The sequence below is a fragment of the Etheostoma spectabile genome, chromosome 15, assembly GCF_008692095.1.
Source record: "Etheostoma spectabile isolate EspeVRDwgs_2016 chromosome 15, UIUC_Espe_1.0, whole genome shotgun sequence".
In the NCBI taxonomy this organism is placed as follows: domain Eukaryota; kingdom Metazoa; phylum Chordata; class Actinopteri; order Perciformes; family Percidae; genus Etheostoma; species Etheostoma spectabile.
In genome coordinates, this window is record NC_045747.1 from 21,668,658 (window position 1) to 21,693,326 (window position 24,669).

The 24,669-nt window shown below is 37.3% G+C and overlaps 1 protein-coding gene and 1 long non-coding RNA gene across 2 annotated transcripts in view; both read right to left on the reverse strand.

The window, feature by feature from the left end:
• Positions 1-24,039, reverse strand: part of fgf19 (fibroblast growth factor 19) — a 27,592-nt gene extending 3,553 nt beyond the window's left edge. The window contains exons 1-2 of the mRNA XM_032538095.1: positions 23,728-24,039; positions 23,499-23,602 (exon numbers count right to left, since the gene is read on the reverse strand). Of these exons, the coding sequence (XP_032393986.1) occupies positions 23,499-23,602; positions 23,728-23,938 (315 nt within the window). The 5' untranslated portion in view covers positions 23,939-24,039. The remainder of the gene's footprint in view (positions 1-23,498; positions 23,603-23,727) is intronic.
• Positions 1,239-19,594, reverse strand: LOC116703391 (uncharacterized). The gene is made up of 3 exons (XR_004335422.1): positions 19,560-19,594; positions 8,589-8,594; positions 1,239-1,304 (listed from the first exon to the last, which is right to left on the reverse strand). It is a non-coding gene; the product is annotated as an uncharacterized LOC116703391 (long non-coding RNA).
• Positions 24,040-24,669: the final 630 nt, after the last annotated feature.

Sequence of the window (24,669 nt, forward strand, 5' to 3'; positions counted from 1 at the left end):
TGCTCGTTAGTGTCTGTTAGCTCACAGGGCTCTAGGGTGCCAGTTAGTGTCTGTTAGCTCACAGGGCTCTAGGGTGCCAGTTAGTGTCTGTTAGCTCACAGGGCTCTAGATGCAACTAATATTTTTCCTCTAAGTCGCACTGGTGCACCTAATGTCTATTGTTTCAGGAAGTACATGCCCATATATGGGAGATAAAGGCACCCCTCTTGTATGGAAGGCCAGAGGGGACTAAAATGCCTATATACTCTATGGAAGGCAAAATAATGCATATTTAGACACACTATTTGCTTGTATAACATTGCTGTGGATGTAATATCAATAAATATGACATTATTATGTTATATTGGCATAAGTAAATGTCATGAGAGCAAAATCGATCTTTTTTGGAAAAAATGCATGTATTTTGTCAACTGTATAAGTTATAATGATTATTTCTCACAGTGTGACTCCCAAGACATATGACAAGTGTTTTAGAATGGAAAATGGCTTAGGTTTTATATATGTCTGTGATATCAATACATATCTGGAAGATTCATTATTTATTTATTTATTATTTATCTTAAAGGCCCTACAACCATTTTACATGCAAGTGACCTCACTGCAACCCAAATATTCTAATAACCCAGTTGTCCTAAAAAAATGATGTTCATATCTTGACTGTAGACAACAGGGTTGAGTTTACAAGCTTTTTATAAATAAATCCAGACGGAAATTAAACTGTAAAAATGGCCTCAGGGCCCCCAGGGTTAAACCGAGGCAACAAAAGAATCTCTCTGTGCATATGATAGAATGCAAATAACTTAGTTTAGATAACATTAGCTATTGTTAGCTAACGTGCGATACAAGAGCAGTTGTAGACTAGTTGCCCTTCTCCCACTAACTTTAAATCAGCATGTAAAACAAACGTACCATTAAACAACCCAATAAGAGACTTCTTACCTTGTTCAAAAGAGTTTCCTTGAAAAACCAAACTACGTCTTCATCGAAGCGAGGTAACAGCAGCAAAACTCAGAACAATGCGAGAGGTCATGGGGTTAGTTACGCATGTCACGTGAAATGAAAACCTCTGGTTAAAATGAAAATAGAATTTAAGACAAGTGTTGTTTTAATCTTTTCTAGGGGAGGGTTATCTGCTTTTATACACACGGAAATAAACAGGTTTACCAAGAAACCATGACTTTCGACTAGGCTAACATAAAAAATGACTTTAATAAATTACACAGTGGTTTTTCGTGTGGTTCACACTGCAGTTATGCAAGCGCATTGAAGAATTATACGTAACATAACACCTAAAAGGAGCTAGTCTTCACTTACAACACGCGCGAGCTAGCCTAGAAACTACCTCAGTTTGATCCAGACCGAGACCACTGTTTGGTCAGACCAAATTTTGGCTGTTTGGTCCAGACCGTGGTCTGGAGGAGCGTTCTTCTTTTTAAAGATTTTTTTAACGTCGGTTTCAGAAACGCTGCATACCGTCAGCTGGCTTATTAAAGTCAATGCGATCTGAGAAACAGCATCGGCCTATTTGATACGTAGAAAACAGTCCCCCTCTCTCTCTTTCTCCTCTCTCCTTTGTGTCTCTCTCTTACTCACAAACCACACACACACATACACATACCTGGTGTGGAAATGAAAAAAGAAAAAAAAGAACCAAAAACAAAAAAAATCACACTGAGTCTCAAAAATTAAAAGTTAAAAAAGAAAGTTAATTGAGTATGAAAACTCTTGTTCATTACATTTTACTCATAATTGCACAACGCATGTGTGTATTCATTGTTGCAAAACTTGTCTGTATATAGTCTGTTTCTTACCATGACAACACCATTGATCTGAAGCTTGATGCTGTCATGTAAATAGTTTTCAAATCAGCAATAAATATAACAATTTCTGATAACCCATATCAATTGCTGGTTAAAGCCCCGCCCATTTCAAGACAACCCGACCACTTCCGGGTTAAATTATGTCCACTTCGGGTTAGGCCCCGCCCAGTTGAGTACAGATACAGATCATTCATGTGGTAAACAGACACAGATAATGTGGACTTGCTCATCCCTAATAAAGATTAACGTAAAAAATTCTCCTTAAAGCGACTAGGTAATTTTTAAATGTTTCTATCTCATGATATACATGCCTGTAACAGCAAACCAGACGAACAGTGAAAAGAACGCTATTTTAAGAGGTTTTTATTAATGCCTCTGCCCTGTCCAATCTTTCCAGCGAAGAAAGATTTTGGCATAAAACCCGGAAAAGCCTGTGTTATTGTTCCAGCCAGGTAAAGGGAGCAGGAGATTTCTTTATATAGGCCTTAATGTATTTATTTTATTTTGAAGTGATTCTTGTAGTTATGGTTGATACTGGGGCTATAACTGGGGCCATGACAGAAAAGAATGAAATTAACAAAGAGCAACTAAAAGCTAAAAAGGAAAGTGAAGATGACAGGCGAAACTGAGTCAATCTCGTTGGCTATCAACAGAAGGAGACAATTACAGGATTGTAAATGATTTAAAACCCAACCTGAATTGGCCCTCAGACATGTAATAGTCTATTTTATTAATAAAATAACTTTACAATGTGCGATGTGGTTGTACATCAGTAGACAACATTAAATTACTTTTCCTTTCCATTAGCACAGACGTTTTTATTCTTTTAGTTTGTGTTGTGTTGGTACTATTTCTGTTCCCTTGTCCCCTGGTACTTGTGTAAAGCATCCTTGGGTTTCTTGAAATGCATATAAATCTAATATTATTACATTACGATTACAAAGAATTTGTACTGTACTGTAAGTAGATTTTTCAGATATTTTACTTTACTATTTATTTTTGTGTGGACTTTTTACTTTTATTCCTTACATTTTTAACACAAATTTCTATTCTTTACATTTTACAAAATTGCTTGTACTTTGGTTTCAAATAATTTCAGTCAAGTTACTATTATTTTTATTTTGTGCGTTGTCAATACCGAATTCCATTTAATTTGATGGGAATATACGTTGCTTGAACAACCACTACAATTTGCCATCTAGTGGTTGTTAGTTGCAAATCTAAAATTAGGGGATCTTCTTAATTAATGTATGTTTAGTAATTCATATTTCATCCTTAATTTCTTTCCAGAAGACATACATATTGAGCACACACACATATGTAGATTCCTAGATGTTAAGGGGAAGATTAAAAAGAGAAACTGGATCTGTGAATTCTTTAACAGAATACCAACTGAATTATATCTTGCTACTCAGTCCTGGAGTCCCAGTCTCTGTCACAATAATCCATAGTGATGTTTTAGGCTTATGGCAGACATCCATTTAAAATGGCAAGGCATATAAAGAGCCTTTTTTCCTTGTCCACTGAAGTTTCTCAGTGGACTCTAGTAACATTTGTGTGGCCCAGGTAACTTGTATAAACATGATGTCATTCGCAAGGCTACTTTTACTTTATACTTCAAGTAAATTTCCAAGCTGTACTTTGCTACTTTTACATGAGTAAAGAAGTTAAATCAGTACTTCTGCTTTTACCAGAGCATTTTTTTAACAGAAGTATCTGTACTCCTACTTGAGTATGGGAAGTGCGTACTTTTGCCATCTCTGGTTGCAACATGTTCTTAATGTTTGGCTATGACACAGTGGACAGTGACATCAGTTTAGTTCACAATACATCCAAAGAGTTACCATAAGTAATGTAATGATGCATCTGTAACGTATTCTTTGTTGAAAATGAATGATTTCTGTCTGAGCCAAATATAATTGCAACTAAATGTCAAATAAGCTGTAAAAACAACAGGTTTGTCCAAAGGGGCAACACAAACTGAAAGTTAGATATAGCCACTTTAATAAACTACTAATTCACTAGGCCCTTACCTATGACATTTAGTAAAAGTGCCTATGACCCACAGGACAAGTTCTGCTTTTAAATGTCCGAGGCATTATATGCACAATGTAATTCAAGTTGGAGATTTCAACTCAATATAATGCTGGATTGTTTAATAAATAATAATGCATTATATTTAACTGTGATAATTTGTGAGTATAATCTGAGCTACAAACTGTTGCTCTTAAAAGGTTACTGTTACACTAAGCTGTAAATCACTTGCAATGGAAGTTATATTTTTCTCACTCTTACTATACCATTAGTTTAAGTGAAGCTGATTCATTCACTTGTATCCAGACAGCTATGAATGTCATGCAGGGTTTGCATTAGGATTGCATGAATGGTGGTTTTTAGATAGAAGGCCCCTTTATCGAAAACATACGTAAATGGTTATACGCAAGTTCTTCGATAGTTTATTTGACCAAAGAGAGACAGTCAGGGCCAAGGTGTTCTTGCTGCGCTGGGTCTTTTCATTCAGGTTTTTACTTGTCAAACACATCCTATCCTGCCCCACACTGGACAAAGGTTGATGAACTGGTCGTCTATCTGTCTGAATGAATGACTGGTTGCAGTGTTTTCTGAACAGGGAAGCTGATAGCAACATAATACAAAGCAGCAGGTTACTCAGGTCATTAGTGCCTGTAGAAATTGTCTAGGAGATTACATTGTTTACTTTTACTGTTTGTAACAATAAGTAAAATGTGAGATTCACAAGTAAATTGTGAGTAATAATGACGCTATGAAATAAAATGAACTTCAATAAAACTAGACAATAGGAATGACAAATCCACATGAATGATAAGCCATTAATACGGTATTAATATCAAGTAATTCAATTATTTTTTATAATCAATCAATATTGTATCATATTTATTTGTGAAGAAATTAATTAGTTTCATGTTGTTACAGATAATGTGTTTTTAAACCGTGGTAAAATCTCAATTATGCTCATACTCAAGTATTCTAATTTTTTACTAAGTTGTATAAAAAACCCTACAATTTAATTGACTAACAGTGTTGGTTAGGATTGTACACTTCTATCAGATATTTTCAATTTGATTACTATCTAGCCAAATTATTATCACTCTGCAGTGGTAATTACACAAAATATCTTTTACCTCATCTTACCGTAATAAATAATTCCCTGACATGTGACTTCATCATTTTGGCTGAATAATAACTTTTGCAGCTTGAATTTTCTTATGATTAATATACATCAGGTAATAAATAAAAAGGACTTTGTTATTGAAATCCTTACCGATGAGTACAGTCTTCATTGGCTTCATGACAGAGAAACTGGCGGTTGCCACTCACGGATGACAACACAGCCTGGATCCACTGCACGCGTTTCCAGCAGGCCTGCAAGTTCAAATGGTCATCACAGTGAAAAACCCCACCAAGCCTACTCAGTCATCAGTGTGATTTACCAACAAGCATGACAGTTTGCAGCATGTTAAGACGTGTTTTTAAAATGCTTGAATTACTGTATGGAGTTGGTGCGCAGAGCGTCGATCTGTCCATCTCACTGATCAGTAGGTGCAGTCTGGCCTGGCAGCATACAGGTGCCTGAACGGACCATGGCTCCAGCTGTGGGCGATGTAGGGGCCCTGGTCCGTTAGGGGCATGCAAGAACTCAACAGCAAAAAACATATTAGCAATGGATATGGTAACCATGAGCAAAAGCATGATTTGTCAAATCCTCTGTAAGGGCTCTGTTGCAGCTCCCTCCAGTTGGCAGTGTGAAGTAAGTAGTCTATCCAAACCCAGTCTTTTAAACCTGGCCCTTATCAGCAGCAGATTAACTTCTTTCTCCAAATCCTTTCTGTAGTCATCAGATAGTTGCATTTGCTCTTCATTCAACACTCATCCCCTGCCCATGCATATTAACTTTTTTCCTCTGAATATTTTGCACTGTCTACCATTCGTTTGCCATGAGACGAGCCTGACCCGCCTGAGCCACTGTTTTGTTTCCCTATTGCCAATCTCTAGGAATTTATACGATGATAATTGTATTTTCACTTTCTTTGAAGGCGGTCTTAATTTTTTTGAAACCATTTTTGTAATTCAGCCCCTTTTATATATTTTCAGTACCAAGCAATACCCTCATAATGTACATCTGCCTAATTTCTGTCCTTGGAAACACTCATTTGTCCACTGTGAGCTTGGACTTTTTCCTTTTTTTTTTTAGGCTTATGTTTGTTGGGATATGCCCTATTGGAATTTCAAGTTCACGATTAACTTTCTATTTTTCTCTGATGTGGGTTTTTTTTTTAATTTTTTAATGCAGCCTGATTTTTCTCCTTTCTTTATGGTCATTTAGAAGACATAGGTATTTATTGCCCAGGTCATAAATATGGGATATAGTTTTTGTTTAGTTTTTTAATTCCATGATTTGCGAAACATATTTATCCTTATGTTTTTTTTATAAAATGAGTTTGGGCCTCCCCCCCCTGCTTATTTTTTTTATTAAACCTTTCCCAATGCTTTTCTGAACACGCTATTTTGTATGGATGATTGGGGTTCTGCCACCTGCTGCCCAATGCGGAACTCAGGCGGAAGGATCCGACCAGTCCATGGCTTTTTCTTACGTTTTTCTTTAGTTCCGAAATGAATGTGATCGTTGATTTCATCTATCGATTCTGTGCCTTTTATTCAGGGACACCGATTTTTTTTCTCATTTTTGTTCATTTTTTTTTTCTTTTTTTTTTTTTTTTTCTTTTTTTTTGTTTTGTGTGCGTTTGTAGCACACCATCTTTTTTATATGCGTAATATGCGTTTTTCTTTTTGCACAATGGGACTTCAAGCCCCTTTTTGGATAATTTTCAGCTTTTTTAACTCTTTTTGTTGCTTGATTATGGTTGCTTGGTGTAGTAGCCTATTGCATAAAGCCGTCGAAAAGTCCACGTAAGGATGTGTTGCGTTTGTTTTGAGTGGTGGTATTTCCTGGGTCTTAAAACAAAGTATTTACGGCTCTTTCATCCCTGATTGCAGATTTCTCGGGTGATTAAGCTTCTCCCGATTTCTGGCGTTAATCGGGGTCCCTCTTTTGTTACCCGTTCTTGTCGGTAATACCCCACCACCTGTACTGTTGTTTGTCATCCACCGAGCCCGTTTTCTCCCCCGGGTTTTGTGGCATGGCTCTTCCGTCACTGTGCCGGCGTGTGGATTCTATTAATTGTTGTGATTTTTTCTCTTTTTTTTTATCGTCCAACCAGTTGGCTTTATAATTGGGTCTTCATTTTTTCTTCTTTGTCTTTTTGTTGCTTCTGTTCACTTCCTTTCATTTCTTTTTGAGCATTCCGCCGATACGTTTCTCTTTTTTTCTTCGTGTTGTTTGTTTTCACTTTTAGGCCGTTAGTTTTCGTTGTGTTCTATGTGTGTTTTTGTTTTTTTTCTTTTTTTTGTTGTTTCACCATACCCATTAAATACCCATAAACAAGAAAATGTTGTTACGGTTGACGAAATCAAGAAATCAAAATAAACTATACCATTTCACAAACTGCCGTGGGACCTTGTTGGAAGGATGATGCTACCAATACTATTAAGCTAATGCCTATAAACGAATGAATGCAGGTCCATCAGCATTTCACCAGAAGACGAATTTGTCATTATTATTATCATTGCTTATGATTATTATTCATTCCCATTTAACTTATTTGTTCTACTGATTTGTTTTTTCCCCCCCCCCGGTGTGGTTATATGCATTAGTTTTTAGTGAGATTAGCCCACTTTTTAGATTTATGAGTCGTGAGTGGTTCTTATTCCCAGCTGGTACATGTTAGCGCCAGAATTTTTTCTTATTTTTTCAGAAGCCCAGATGAATCTGAGTTCCAGGTTTTTCCCCTTCCTCCCTGGTCTTATATTTTATTCATTCAAAAACAGATCGAGCTTGTTACAAATGATGTTCTTCCCCCCCCAGAAACCGACTTGTCTGTTAGCATCCTAGCCTCTCTTACCTGACATATGATTTGAGTGTTGCAACCTCTTGTTTTGCTTTTTCCTTTGTGCCATTCCGCTTCCCTTGTCGATAATTTAGTCATTTTAAGTTGTCTTTTTTTTATCTCCCCCACTACCAGTCCTTTTGTCCCTTTCCCTTCAGTGGAGCTCCCCTAGTCAGTTAGTTTTTCAGTAGTAGTAGTAGCCGTGTCCTTTTCACGTAGTATCTCAAACTTTTTTATTTGCGGTCATGCAGTGTGCTATTTTTTTATCATGGTCACACGCTATCATATGTCAGAGTTATCATTTGACATTTTCAGTTAGACGGTTGCCCCCAGTAAAAATCTTGTGATATGTTTCTCTTTTTTTTTTTCCACTTGTTAGTAGCAATAACTGCCTTTGTAGCACTCTTTTCCCATTTGTATTTGTATAATAGTAGATAGTTTGGTTTTAGTATTTCAACATACATTCTTGTTTTTGTTGTTTGTTGTATTTTAATTATTGTGTCAGGTCTTTTGGCTAAGCTAGATCCTCTCATGGAAACCAGTTTTTCACAGACTTTAGGAAAACGTTTTTTTTTTTTCCTTTTTTTTTGGCATTGGACTCCATCGCTTCTATAGACCCTTTGCATTGTTTTTGATCTTTTTCTATCATTTGTGATTGCAACGGTTACCCCCTTACTAGTGCCTATCTCAAATTTTGTTTACATCCCTCTCATCTACGCAATATGTCAAAACAGTTTTATTTGTGGATGCTTTTTGATCTGTTGAAAGTCTACAGCGGTCTGACCTTCTTCTGTTAATCCATAGTTGGAGCCTGTAAGTTGCGGGCTCACCCTTTTTTACATCCACCTAAATAACAGTATTTTTTTTTTTCAGTTACCTTATTCTCTTTTTTCTTTTTTTTCGTTACTAACATTTTCTGGTTCTCCGGTGTTTTTCTTCCCCCGGCAAATTCGGCCACCGTTCCACCTGTATTCATATCACCAAATCTTGTTAATGGATTGTCAAGCTGGAAGTTTTTATAATGACGAAAAAGACAACATCAAATTCTTCACCAAAAGTACTTTACCCCAAGGCTCAGACTTTCTAAAAGCTTTTTGCGGGATTTTGATCGTGGAAATTAAATGGGTTTTCTGTGTATTTTCTTAATTAAAACAAATCCCTTGATTTTATAGAATTGCGCTTTTTGGTAAGTTTTTTTCAGCCTGGTACTTTCTCAGATAGTCGCCTTCCTCTTTTTTTCCAGTGAGTCTGTGCCCGGATTGTACAGAGGCTTTTTTTGTTCTTTCCGTGGGATCCTTGGGTTTGAATTACCGGCCTGTGGCCCCCTCTGTGCTGTACCATGTTCGTCCCTTCTTCCCCTTCTTTCACCACTTGCCATTACTTTGTTCCTCTTGTCTAAATAAATGGGAATAAAACCCGAAAATTTAACTAATACCCTTCACATTAAAAAAAAGATTATGCCGCGTATCGTTTCTCTTTAGTGTGGTTATTTGTAATTTTCTACTTTTTTTATCTACAAACAGATGGCTTAGTATTGTGTTGCCGATCTGCGTTTTCTTACCGCCACGACCCGGTCCCTTAGCAAAGATTTTTGAGGTTTCTTTGAGGACTTTTTTTCGTACTCTAACACGCCAGTGTTTGGCTGTATGGGCTTTCCAAAAAATGTATTAAATTAGATTTATATCAACAAAATAGATAATTTTAAAAACATTTTTTTTTTGGTGTGTTGCGGACCTCTCGGGCGATTTTTTCTAAAGTTTAAGGGTGTTTATCTTTGCTTGCTTACCCCTTTATTTTATTGAACCAACAAAAGTGCTGTCATATATTGCTCTAGCACTACAGACCTAATTTTGTGGTTTATATCTCTTGAGGAATCAACCATGATTTTTTTGTTCTTTTTTGTTAACCTATGGCCAATACATTGTTTGTTCTTTTTCCATGAGTGGCTTTTCTTTAAGTGCTTAGACATGGTTTTGTTTTTCAGGATATTTTTACCCCTACCTCGGTGCCGATTTTGCTTTGGTTTTGTGAATTTTTTTTCAAATTTGATACCATTCTTTCCACTCAGGAATTAAGCAAATGTGTAAAAACAGGGTGTATCAACATCTTTCATGACTTAACATGTTGTAAATTTACACATTGTTTTTTTTTGTCTATAATATTTATTCTTAATTTTTATGTAATTCATACCGGTGGGGTGTAGTTATACCACACTATTCACCTCCCGCCACATCACGATCCTTACCCCGGAAATATCTACACATTCTTGTATATCTTCCCAGCCCATACTATATTTCACGCAGTGGCGCAGTTTACGATGTCAGGTGACTGCTGAAAATTAATAAGTGTTTATTTTATTTGGGGGTGTCAGCTAATAGGTAAGTTGAACCCCGTATTAAGTTTTTTTCACCAAACCCAGCCCGTTTCCCAATCCTTTTCCCCAACTCCAAAAAATGACATATCACTTTTAGTTCCAGATCTGTGCGTTGTGTTTTTTTTCGCACTATAACTGCACTGTGCCTTGGCTTTTAACACATTTCAAACATACCCAGTATTTTCACATATTCTTTATTATCTGGATTTGAGTTTCCCTTTTTTTTCTCTTTCTTCTTTCTTCCTTCTGAGCCAACTTTAGTCCATGTTATAGATGTTTAGAGTTTGATCTTGTAATGGATTTCAGACTTTCTTTTTTGATTGACCAGAAAAACTAGGTCCCGGGGACTTCAAATTTTTGTTTTTTTCTTTTTCATGATTTCCCTTAACCCCAGTATAGCCTTTTAATATTGTCAAATAGCCACATTGTTCTATTTGGTGGTTTCCGGTACCTTGTTGCTGAAAATTTTTGCAATCGCATTCTGCTCCGATTACTGAACCTGCATTGCGGAGCTGGCCTCCGATTTCTTTCTTTGCGGGTCAGAATTGAAGCTCTAAATCTGTTTTTTTGTTTTCCCTCTTTTTTTTTTTTTGCTTGTTTGTTTTTTTTTCATTCTGATGCATTTCTCTTCTGACTTTTTTGACACCAGACAATAAGGTCGGGATATCACGAACCTCTCTCTTTTCGCCTTAGCTGCGAAACTATGGTTAGGCTTAATCCTAGCAGAATCTTACCCTCACTTCTTAGGGCTTAAACGTTACTCTAGTGCTGATTTGCAAGACCTTTCCCCCCACCTTACCGTTCTCACGGCCACTACCTCAGTTTTGCGTTCTCCGCCCTTTCTTTGTGTCATAGATAGGTCCCCTGTCCTTTTCCCTTGTCAGTGATTCACTTTTTTTTTTTTTTTGTTCTAACTCGTTAATATAATTCTGATTTGCGCCAGTTTTATTCGTACCCACCCCAGTCTCTTTTTGTTCATCGTTGATCCCGATTATACACTACTGCTCCTCATTTTCTACCAAAATTGTTTTCCTTTCAGTTCTTCTTCTCTATGTTTTCTTTTCATTTGTTTTTCGGCCCGGCACAGCATGTTGTTTTGTGTATTCATGTTACTAGTCACACCGTTTCGCATGTCTCTTTTAAGAGCTTTAATTTCAATTTTTTGCTATTTTGTATTCTGCTTTCATGATTTTTCACAGTTTACTCCCATTGTTCAGTTGTGTTTGAGTCAAGTGTTTCTAGTGCAGATCCTGTGTTCCGCTTGTTTTCCTCATTCATTCCCACACAACCAATGCAGTAGTTCAACTCCCAAGTGTTTTAATTCTTAGTTTTCTATCAATGTGTGCTTCCCCCCTCGACTGCTATGTTTTTGTGACTGCTATAGTTCAATCCTCATTCAAGTGGCCAAGAGGCCCCTTCTTTTTTCTAAATTTATAACTTAAGATCTTTGCTAGACCCTACACTTTTCTAACTCCGTTCTTCCGTCATTTTTTTCAGTACTCTCAAACGCATCAGAGATAGTTGATGGATTTAGTCCTGATTCACTTCTTCCGACGCAGTTAAGCCCCTTCAGACAATTTTTTTTTTCTTTTTCCCCTTTGTTTTTTCTGTGGTGGTCCATGCCTCAGTTCTCTCTTTTTCTGTCTTCCTGTTCGCAACCATCATACTTAAAGAGCCCCCAAAGACTGCTCTCATTAATGCTTGAGAGTTCATGATGCTATCTTTTTTGTAAGTTGAGCATAACTACATATTTTTAAAAATTGCAGTGATGATATCCACTAAATAGCTTTTTTTTTCCATACATACACAAATCTGTCTCTGATTTTGTATACTCTTTTGTTTTCAGGATGTGACAGTGGGCTATCTTTTATGGTCTTACAATACGCCCTTATACTATAATTACAAAGCCTTATCAGTGTTGTTTGCATTTTTGATGAACATTTTTTGTGAGGCTACTATTGAGCATTCCTAATTGACCCTTTTTTTTTTTTTACCAAAGTTACAATTATACTCTGCCGACTTACATTTATGTTTTACATTTCTTTATTTTTTTTAGTACAAGCAATTTATCCTGCTACCAATAAAATTCACCAACAACAAAAACTAAAATTTTTTTTAAAGAATTTGTTGATCATTTTTGTCTTACACACATTTCCGCAATAATTTAATTTTGTTTATGGTTTTTCAGTGATTATGAGTTTCGTCATCTTCCTTGTCTCCTATTTTTTCTCTATATCCATCCCATTATTGTCTGCTTCCTTGATTGAAGAGATGTGACGTGTCTTGTTCGTGTTGTTTTGCGGGATTCCTACAGGATGGTCAGTTTTTTTGGTTTCCAGCTTGCAGTTGTTCTCATTCAGTATGCAAATCGACCTCGCTTCATTTCAATACCGCTCCCTTCTTGTGAACCCCTATCTCTTTACTTCTTGGCCTGTTGTTTCTCAAATCGCCCTTTTCTCGACACTTCCCTTAGCCTTCTCTGAATAAGATTTAGAATTGTACACTTCCTTTTGCCCTTGCATATTTTCGTACATACTTTTTTTGCACTATCGTGACTGATTTTAAATTTTTGACAGAGTGTAGTGTTTGCTCACATTTCTTGCCTACATATTTTATCTATTTGGTGTACTATCTCTTAGATTTCCGGAAATTTGACGATGCTTATCATTTTCATCCCTACGTCGCTCTTGCTACAATTGTGGGATATTCATCATCCACGGTTGTGAGAGCATTCCAGTTGCTTTATTGTGTCGCGATATAAAAATTCTCTGCGTTGCGTTTTGGATTTTTATTTTTTAATCAAAAATTATCCCATGTTTGTATGTTTAGTTTTATTTTGCTTCCGGCGTCACGCCCTCCAGGATGACGCCAGTTGCGATTCACCCGCAGTTTCATGCTCACTCCCCCAACCCATTCCACACCATTTGGCCTCCTTGAACACTGCTTACACATCAACTCTGTATCGCCTTCTTTCACCTATTCGTTACTGTTACTGCACCTCCTCTAATCTTTCTTTCATTTTTTTAAGTATTACCAATTCCGTTGCCTGGCCATTCTCTGTAGATCCCATTTGCTTTTTATTCGTTTTCTGCCCCTCTTAAAAAATATAGTAACTTTATTCGGTACCAATATCAGTCATTGTAAGCTTATTCTTTTCGTTCCACTTTTTTATTATGCTCTATACTTTTGGTTTCATGAGTGAATATTGGTGCCCTATTAGCGAATAAGACTCTCTCCGTTTGTATTTCATCACTCAAAACACCTTAAAGGGTATTATAATGATGATTGATTATTTGACCATTTTAATATTATATTATTTATATCATTAATCAAAACGTTTTACCATGTACCCTCTGTATCAAAGTTTAATTATTATACGACAATCCATCATTATCCAGTCTTATTAGCGACAGCTTGTATTGTTTGCTTTCTAATCGACCGCGTCGTCCACCTACTTTCCCTAGGGGACAACTATAATAGCTCGAACCACGATTCTTCTTTCTTTTTTTGGGAACCAGTTACGACATATGAAATAGACATTCCCTTGATCTTTTATTATTTTTATAGGTTTGCCTACCAGTCCATGTCAACGCCTTGATAATTTACCAAAAGTTTTTTAATAATTTTCCAAAGTTTCCCTTTTCCCCTTTCATCTATAATTTTCCTAACATAATTTATTTAAAAATGTAGTTCCGTGTTGTTTGGTCACTTGTTACAGGACCTCGAATTAGGTCTTCGTTATGATGAGTACTGATGGTGCGACAGGGAACACCCTGAGTGTGGGACTTCAGACTCTCCAGGGGACTTTTGTATTCATTTCTTCACGGTCCCTGGATGGGCCACGTCACCCCTTTTTATATTACATTGACGGTTTTTTATCCTCTATTCGCTCGTTTGGTTCCCTGAACGAGACGGTCCCGTTTGTGTGCGAAAATAATATACAATGATTTTTCGGCCACCTCGGTCTTCCGGTGCTTTTTTATGAACGGGAGCCACTCTGGAACTGGCTTTTCCACGTAAAAGATGGCTATTAAAGGTATTATGCTGAAGTAACCCAAAAGACTTTTAAATTAAGAGTCGTGTGTATTTTTTTTTACTGTGTGTACCATATTTCTATATCATATGCCTTTTTGCGTTCAGTTCTGGGGTTTCTTCCCTCACGGCTAGCGAGGCGGTGATGGAACATGGATTCTAGGGAATCGTGCAACGCAGACATAGACTACTATGTGAGCCCCACCGAGTTAATGAGAGATGCGTGATGGCAAGAGACATGAAGTTTTTTTTCTTGAGGCACCGCGCTCCCCTTTTTGATTTAAATTTTCTCAGAGAATCCAGGATTCTCTCCTCCCGTTTCGTACAAATCTAACGACGGGACTTTGTGAACAGAAGCCTGTCTTGGAAGTAATGATAACTGAAAAAATAGACAGGCTATAGACAGGAAGTACGGCCATCGAGCTCGGGATGCTCTTACTTTCTTCTCCAGCCAACTACGTTTATAGCTGTACACAATTTCAGTGTCTCCACATTCTAAGGGTAACCTCAACTTTATATAACCCGGAGCTACGCTTCTATTTTTGTTTTTTTTAAAGTGCTCTCTTTTGCGGAACCTCTTTGTATCTGTAGACATTGTTCCCCATATAGTTGTCTCCCTTTTCTCTTCGTGCACGTTTTCATATTTCGTACCTAGCTGGGCTAATACGCCATTTCATTTTGTTTGACCATTCAAGACCATAAAAGCTTCCTTTTTCTTGTCCGCTCACTCTAATTCATCTGTTTCAGGATCGTCTAGTTGTCTAGTTTTAGAATGGTCGATTTTTACTCCAACAAATGTGGGGACCCAGACCGTCTCCTTTTCCCTTTTCGATAACGCTAATTTAGTGGACAGCTGAGCATCCAAATGTGCCTCTTACTGGAACTGGGCATACGGTTTCCTCCCAGGTTCTATTCTACAGCCACCGGATTTCTCTCCTGACATCACGCATTTTTGCCCCGTGAATGGGATCCTTTTCTCTTTTTTTTTTCCCCCCCCCTTTTTTTTTTTTACGCCGAGCCGCATGTGATATCTGTCGATTTATTTGTTTTGGTCCGCCTTGCATCAACTGAGTATGTTTCTCCTCGTTTGTTTTTTTTCTCTTCTCAACAAAAACACGTGTTATTATTTGCAGAAGCCTCGTTCAACATCAAAAATCTCTTTTGTTACTGGCTGCAGAAACTAAATTGATTTTTTCTTTTTTTGATCATTATATTTCAACTGTCGTTTTAAGTTTTGTTTTTTGTTTTAATGCGAAATAGTATTTTGTCTTGAATCGTGCCTGTACTTAAAGGGACATAAACAGATGATCAAGTTGGTGGCAATTGTGATTCCGGTGATTCTTAAACAGAGAAAAAAATTCTAGCGAGTTCGTGTATTTCTCTTGAGATATTTGTTGAATTAATCATCGGTTCTGCTTTCCGGCTTGCCTTTTTTTTTTTCTTGCGTTTTTTAGGAGTAGAAAAGGTGACAGATTATAGTCAGGCCCGGAAAATCGTATTTTCCTAGTTTTTTTCCAGATGGTTGTACGATTCTTCTTTTCGTTTTTTCTTCTTGGTAGGAGATTCGGCTATTAGGACATTGATAGTTCATGCGATGATTTTTTGTGATGTGAATTGCCCTTACTTTGTCGTTTTTTCTGCTTTTATTTGTGATACCCCAATCCCCCCTGAAAAATGTATTTATTGGCATTAATCATGTTGTGTCATTGTTACTTATGTACGAGTCCATCTTCCGCCGAGATGTTTTGTGCCAATAGACGTGAGAGGTACTTTTTATAGTTGGCTGAAAGATTATAGAGATCTTTTTTTTTTGTTTACATAAAATAGGCTCCTAGATGTGAGTTTTCTATTGTATTATGAAAAAGTTTGTTTGTGTTTTGTGCGCTAAGTGCGATTTATTTGTGGTGGCTTGGCTCTTGGTGTTGGATTTTTCGCATTCTGTCTGTAATTGTTTGCTAAAATGACGACCCCCTTCATGGTTTAAATGTGTTTAGTAGGCCGGCCAGCAAAAAGTAGTGGCAATAAAGGATGAGTATTGAGAAGCTCACCTATGTAGCAATAAGTTTTATGATTGTGAATTAGATTTATGGGATCGATGAGGAGGGATGCCGTATTTTTGCGGGAGATTAGGGGCGTCTCGTCCCTTGGAGAAAGTGATTATGCAATAGCTGAACAAGTATGAAAAAATGTATCAGTTGGAGGTATTGCGGAAAGGCAGGCTATGAGCGAGCGACTAAAGCAAAAGGAATATTTTATTTCGCTTGAAATTGACTAAACCAAAGCAGACGGAGTTATTAAGCCCGCACGAAAGAGAAATATTGGGGGTGGGGTTGAAAAAATGACAAATGCATATACCAGAAACAATTGTTGGGTCGTTTATCTTTGAAAAACAGATGACAAAAGTTCATTCCACAAAAACTGAGACTTATGTTAATAGCTTCGAAACAGAATAATATACCGTTCTTTAGGCTAGAGACAAATCCCGCTGCCCGCTTGAGTGCGCTCCTCCTTTGTTTTTTTTTCCAACAAATAACCCTTTTATCCATCTGAAATTTCTATTATCGAAAACTAGGAATTTCCCCGACGACAACGTTTAATCGCTCGGATTACTTAGGTCCCATATATGGCTCATCAAAACCACCCAAAGTCCATTTATTGTCTCTTCTTTCTCTTAGTTCCGGTAAATGCCCATGTTACAGGCCAAACGCATTCCACAAAATAGTACCGTCTACCTACTTTAGGATTTTTTCCCATTGATACGTGCAGTTTAGAGGGATTGGCCGCGGGACTTAGGATTTTATTGAATTTTGGCTATTTAAATTTAAGGTTTTACAGTCAGCGTTTATTTCGGTGGCGTTTTAGCTAGCAGGGCATACTACAACAAACAAGTCTGGGCACCACATTTCAGTTCCAGACGGCCAAAGCAAGATAGTACACCATCATTTCATGTAGTTTTATTTTTTTGCCCAACATAACAATCTCCAGCAGCATTTCTGTTTCATACACATGTCATTGTAATATAGGACTACCAGTACATTTACCCTTTTCTTCAAACACATAGTAACACCACACCATAGATTTTCTCAGGAAGTAAGGAAGATAGGGATATCATTGTCAGCGGGACAGCCAGCAGGGTGATAACCGTGAGTCAAACAGAAAGATAGCTCTCAGCTCTACGGGAATTGGACCTAAAACAACACGACCCATAATAACGCAGGCCCAGAATCTAGATCACAGAGTCTCAAAGACGTGTTTTGTTGTAGCAGGACATTTTTAAAGGATTAATTTACAACCGCAGGACGACGACGATTATGTTTTGCCTGCGAAGATTCAACCTAGATTATAGGTGGAAAGATTTTTTTTATTACTAACGAGTTCATCTGAGAGATAAAAGGAGTCAAGAGCAGAACTGACGTTTTTTTTCGATACAATTGTGAATGGTTTATTCCATGTTGCGGGAAGAGCAGACGATCGCACACACCCAAGACCCCGCCGCGGTGGCCTTTTTGGTATCATGGATTCCAACTCTGCTTTCCATTTGTAGGAGGAGCGAGGAGGACCTGTGGTATGTACTATCCCCATGACTAGTTTGGGGGACTTAGTATGGTCTGTGTTTTGCAAAACTTCCCCTCCCTGTACAGGAGGTGGTCCTTTTTTTTTTTTCTGTAGCATTTCCCTCACAGATCCCTTTCAATAGTCTACTAGCGGAGTGCAAGCTGTGTTTGGGATTGATTCAGAGCTAGATAATCCTGGAGTGGGACATGAAGACGTAGGGTTGGTTATTGGCATTTCTTGTTATTAACCAATCACCATCGTCAAGGGTGCTGCCACATGGTCTGCGACGGAGCAGATGATAGCTATTTGTGCCACATCTTCGGCCGGCACCGGCTTGCACCTAGGATTGGCGCGGCCAAGATGGCCTCGTGCAGACCCACTGAGTTGCACCCCCTCGTTTTGGTGTTTGAACGCTGTTGTGGCATACTGAGGTGACCCAGTTTGTATTGCAATCTACGCCAATTGGACAATCAGTCTCGCTAGGCGATCCTGTGCTGCATTCTACTCCGGCTTGAGTGTTAGCTCACAGGGCTCTAGGGTGCCAGTTAGTGTCTGTTAGCTCACAGGGCTCTAGATGCAACTAATATTTTTCCTCTAAGTCGCACTGGTGCACCTAATGTCTATTGTTTCAGGAAGTACATGCCCATATATGGGAGATAAAGGCACCCCTCTTGTATGGAAGGCCAGAGGGGACTAAAATGCCTATATACTCTATGGAAGGCCAAATAATGCATATTAGAACACATATTTGCTTGTTAACATTGCTGTGGATGTAATATCAATAAATATGACATTATTATGTTATTATTGGCTAAGTAAATGTCATGAGAGCAAAAAGTCTTGACTTTTTTGGAAAAAATGCATGTATTTTGTCAACTGTATAAGTTATAATGATATTTCTCACAGTGTGACTCCCAAGACATATGACAAGTGTTTTAGAATGGAAAATGGCTTAGGTTTTACTTATGTCTGTGATACAATACATATCTGGAAGATTCATTTATTTATTTATTTATTTATTTATCTTAAAGGCCCTACAACCATTTTAACATGCAGTGACCTCACTGCAACCCAAATATTATATAAACCAGTGTCCTAAAAAAATGATGTTCATATCTTGACTGTAGACAACAGGGTTGATGTTTTACAAGCTTTTTTATAAAATAAATCCAGACGGAAATTAAACTGTAAAAATGGCCTCAGGGCCCCCAGGGTTAAACCGAGGCAACAAAAGAATCTCTCTGTGCATATGATAAGAATGCAAATAACTTAGTTTAGATAACATTAGCTATTGTTAGCTAACGTGCGAATACAAGAGCAGTTGTAGACTAGTTGCCCTTCCTCCCACTAACTTTAAATCAGCATGTAAAACAAACGCTACCATTAAAACAACCCAATAAGAGACTTCTTACCTTGTTCAAAAGAGTTTCCTTGAAAAACCAAACTACGTCTTCATCGAAGCGAGGTAACAGCAGCAAAACTCAGAACAATGCGAGAGGTCATGGGGTTACGTTGTTACGCATGTCACGTGAAATGAAAACCTCTGGTTAAAAATGAAAATAGAATTTAAGTACAAGTGTTGTTTTAATCTTTTCTATGGGGAGTGTTATCTGCTTTTATACACACGGAAATAAACAGGTTTATCCAAGAAACCATGACTTTCGACTAGGCTAACATAAAAATGAACTTTAAATAAATTACACAGTGGTTTTTCAGTGTGGTTTCACACTGCAGTTATGCAAGCGCATTGAAGAATTATACGTAACATAACACCTAAAAGGAGCTAGTCTTCACTTACAACACGGCGATAGCTAGCCTAGAAACTACCTCAGTTTGATCCAGACCGAGACCACTTCGTTTGGTCAGACCAAATTTTGGCTGTTTGGTCCAGACCGTGGTCTGGAGGAGCGTTCTTTCTTTTTAAAGATTTTTTTTAACGTCGGGTTTCAGAAACGCTGCATACCGTCAGCTGGCTTCATTAAAGTCAATGCAGATCTGAGAAACAGCATCGGCCTATTTGATACGTAGAACACAGTCCCCCTCTCTCTCTTTCTCTCTCTCTCTCTGTGTCTCTCTCTTACTCACAAACACACACACACACACTCACACATACCTGGTGTGGAAATGAAAAAAGAAAAAAAAGAACCAAAAACAAAAAAAATCACACTGATCGTTCAAAAATTAAAAGTTAAAAAAAGAAAGTTATATTGAGTATGAAAACTCTTGTTCATTACATTTTACTTCATAATTGCAACCGCATGTGTTGTATTCATTGTTGCAAAACTTGTTCTGTATATAGTCTGTTTCTTACCATGACAACACCATTGATCTGAAGCTTGATGCTGTCATGTAAATAGTTTTCAAATCAGCAATAAATATAACAATTTCTGATCAACCCATATCAATTGCTGGTTAAAGCCCCGCCCATTTCAAGACAACCCGACCCACTTCCGGGTTAAATTATGTCCACTTCCGGGTTAGGCCCCGCCCAGTTTGAGTACAGATACAGATCATTCATGTGGTAAACAGACACAGATAATGCTGTACTTGCTCATCCCTAATAAAGATTAACGTAAAAAATTCTCCTTTAAAGCGACTAGGTAATTTTTAAATGTTTCTATCTCATGATCATACATGACCTGTAACAGCAAACCAGACGAACAGTGAAAAGAACGCTATTTTTAAAGAGTTTTTATTAATGCCTCTGCCCTGTCCAATCTTTCCAGCGAAGAAAGATTTTGGCATAAAACCCGGAAAAGCCTGTGTTATTGTTTCCAGCCAGGTAAAGGGAGCAGGAGATTTCTTTATATAGGCCTTAATGTATTTATTTTATTTTAGAAGTGATCTGCTGTAGTTATGGTTGATACTGGGGCTATAACTGGGGCCATGACAGAAAAGAATGAAATTAAACAAAGAGCAACTAAAAGCTAAAAAGGAAAGTGAAAGATGACAGGCGAAACTGAGTCAATCTCGTTCGGGCTATCAACAGAAGGAGACAATTACAGGATTGTAAATGATTTAAAACCCAACCTGAATTGGCCCTCAGACATGTAATATGTCTATTTTATTAATAAAATAACTTTACAATGTGCGATGTGGTTGTACATCAGTAGACAACATTAAATTACTTTTCCTTTCCATTTAGCACAGACGTTTTTATTCCTTTTAGTTTGTGTTTGTGTTGGCCTACTATTTTCTGTTCCCTTGTCCCCTGGTACTTGTGTAAAGCATCCTTGGGTTTCTTGAAATGTGCTATATAAATCTAAGTTATTATTACATTACGATTACAAAGAATTTGTACTGTACTGTAAGTAGATTTTTCAGATATTTTTACTTTACTATTTATTTTTGTGTGGACTTTTTACTTTTATTCCTTACATTTTTAACACAAATTTCTATTCTTTACATTTTACAAAATTGGCTTGTTACTTTGGTTTCAAATAATTTCAGTCAAGTTACTATTATTTTTATTTTGTGCGTTGTCAATACCGAATTCCATTTAATTGGATGGGAATATACGTTGCACTTGACACACCACTACAATTTGCCATCTAGTGGTTGTTAGTTGCAAATCTAAAATTATGGGGATCTTCTTAATTAATGTATGTTTAGTAATTCATATTTCATCCTTCAATTTCTTTCCAGAAGACATACATATTTGAGCACACACACATATGTAGATTCCTTTAGATGTTAAGGGGAAGATTAAAAAAGAGAAACTGGATCTGTGAATTCTTTAACAGAATACCAACTGAATTAATATCTTGCTACTCAGTCCTGGAGTCCCAGTCTCTGTCACAATAATCATATATGTGATGTTTTAGGCTTATTGGCAGACATCCATTTAAAATGGCAATGGCATATAAAGAGCCTTTTTTCCTTGTCCACTGAAGTTTCTCAGCTTGGACTCTAGTAACATTTGTGTGGCCCAGGTAACTTTGTATAAACAATGGATGTCATTCGCAAGGCTACTTTTACTTTTATACTTCAAGTAAATTTCCAAGCCTGTACTTTGCTACTTTTACATGAGTAAAGAAGTTAAATCAGTACTTCTGCTTTTACCAGAGCATTTTTTTAACAGAAGTATCTGTACTCCTACTTGAGTATGGGAAGTGCGTACTTTTGCCATCTCTGGTTGCAACATGTTCTTAATGTTTTGGCTCATGACACAGTGACAGTGACATCCAGTTTAGTTCACAATACATCCAAAGTAGTTACCATAAGTTAATGTAATGATGCATCTGTAACGTATTCTCTTGTTGAAAATGAATGATTTTCTGTCTGAGCCAAATATTAATTGCAACTAAATGTCAAATAACGTTGTAAAAACACTACCAGGTTTGTCCAAAGGGGCAACACAAACTGAAAGTTAGATATAGCCACTTTAATAAACTACTAATTCACTAGGCCCTTTACCTATGACATTTAGTAAAAGTGCCTATGACCACACAGGACAAGTTCTGCTTTTAAATGTCCGAGGCATTATATGCACAATGTAATTCAAGTTGGAGATTTCAACTCAATATAATGCTGGATTGTTTAATAAATAATAATGCATTATATTTTAACTGTGATAATTTGTGAGTATAATCTGAGCTACAAACTGTTGCTCTTAAAAGGTTACTGTTACACTAAGCTGTAAATCACTTGCAATGGAAGTTATTTATTTTTCTTCACTCTTACTATTACCATTATGTTTAAGTGAAGCTGATTCTATTCACTTGTATCCAGACAGCTATGAATTTCATGGCAAGGGTTTGCATTAGGATTGCATGAATGGTGGTTTTTAGATAGAAGGCCCCTTTTATCTGAAAACATACGTAAATGGTTCATACGCAAGTTCTTCGATAGCTGTTTACTTTGACCAAAGAGAGACAGTCAGAGGCCAAGGTTGTTCTTGCTGCCGCTGGGTCTTTTCATTCAGGTTTTTCACTTTGCAAACACATCCTATCCTGCCCCACACTGGACAAAGGTTGATGAACTGGTCGTCTATCTGTCTGAATGAATGACTGGCTTGCAGTGTTTTCTGAACAGGGAAGCTGATAGCAACATAATACAAAGCAGCAGGTTACCTCAGGTCATTAGTGCCTGTAGAAATATGTCTAGGAGATTACTATTGTTTTACTTTTACTGTTTGTAACAATAAGTAAAATTGTGAGATTCAACAAGTAAAATTGTGAGTAAATAATGACGCTATGAAATAAAACTGAACTTCAATAAAACTTAGACAATAGGAATGACAAATCCACATGAATGATAAGCCATTAATACGGTTATTAAATATCAAGTAATTCAATTATTTTTTATAATCAATCAATATTGTATCATATTTATTTGTGTAAGAAATTAATTAGTTTCATGTTGTTACAGATAATGTGTTTTTAAACCGTGTGTAAAATCTCAATTATGCTCATACTCAAGTTATTCTAATTTTTTACTAAGTTGTATAAAAAACCACTACAATTCTAATTTGACTAACAGTGTTTGTGTTAGGATTGTACACTTTACTATCAGATATTTTCAATTTGATTACTATCTAGCCAAATTATTATCACTCTGCAGTGGTAATTACACAAAATTATCTTTTACCTCATCTTACCGTAATAAATAATTCCCTGACATGTGACTTTTCATCATTTTGGCTGAATAATAACTTTTGCAGCTTGAATTTTCTTATGATTAATATACATCAGGTAATGAAATAAAAAGGACTTTGTTATTTGAAATCCTTACCGATGAGTACAGTCTTCCATTGGCTTCTATGCAGAGAAACTGTGCGGTTGCCACTCCACGGATGACAACACAGCCTGGATCCACTGCACGGATTTCCAGCAGGCCTGCAAGTTCAAATGTTCATCACAGTGAAAAACCCCACCAAGCCTACTCAGTCATCAGTGTGATTTACCAACAAGCATGACAGTTTGCAGCATGTTAAGACTGTGTTTTAAAATGCTTGACTTACTGTATGGAGTTTGGTGCGCAGAGCCGTCGATCTGTCCATCTCCACTGATCAGTAGGTGCAGTCCTGGCCTGGCAGCATACAGGTGCCTGAACCGGACCATCTGGCTCCAGCTGTGGGCGATGTAGGGGCCCTGGTCCGTTAGGGGCATGCAAAGAACTCCAACAGCAAAAAACATATTAGCAATGGATATGGTAACCATGAGCAAAAGCATGATTTGTCAAATCCTCTGTAAGGGCTCTGTTGCAGCTCCCTCCAGTTGGCAGTGTGAAGTAAGTTAGTCTAATCCAAACCCAGTCTTTTAAACATGGCCCTTATCAGCAGCAGATAACCTTCTTTCCCAAATCCAGTTCCCAGAAGCAGACCACAACACACCCCTGCATGACATCAAACTGAATCATTGCTCTCCATTGGCCCTAGACGAGCCTGACGCGAGCCCCTGTCATGTCTATGCAAACTTCATGAAATACGAGTCATGACATTTTCTGAAGTGGCAAGAAACCATTTTTGAATTCAGCATACATACAGAACAACATAATTACATTGTAACTCTTAACATCATCCTGGTGAGGAAGTATTGTTGGGGAATGCAGGAATTTCAAATTCAGAAACTTTATTTTTCTGCGTGGGAAATGCATGCAGAATGTTCAAGAAGACACTAATGATTTAGCCAAGGTCATAACTATGTGTATAGTTTTTTTTTTTTTTTTTTAATTAATGAGGAAACAAACACTTTTATACAATAGTTTGGCATAAACTCTCAATGCTGAACACGTATTCGTATTGAGGCTGCACCTGCTGCCCAAGGGACCTCATGGGAAGGATCAGCCCAGTCTCATGGCAGTTCCTGAAATGATGACGTTATTTAATCTATTGATTCGTGTACAGGGACACGATTTTCTCATTTTGTTCGTGGTGGTGAGCACAAATTTTAAGGTAATGTTT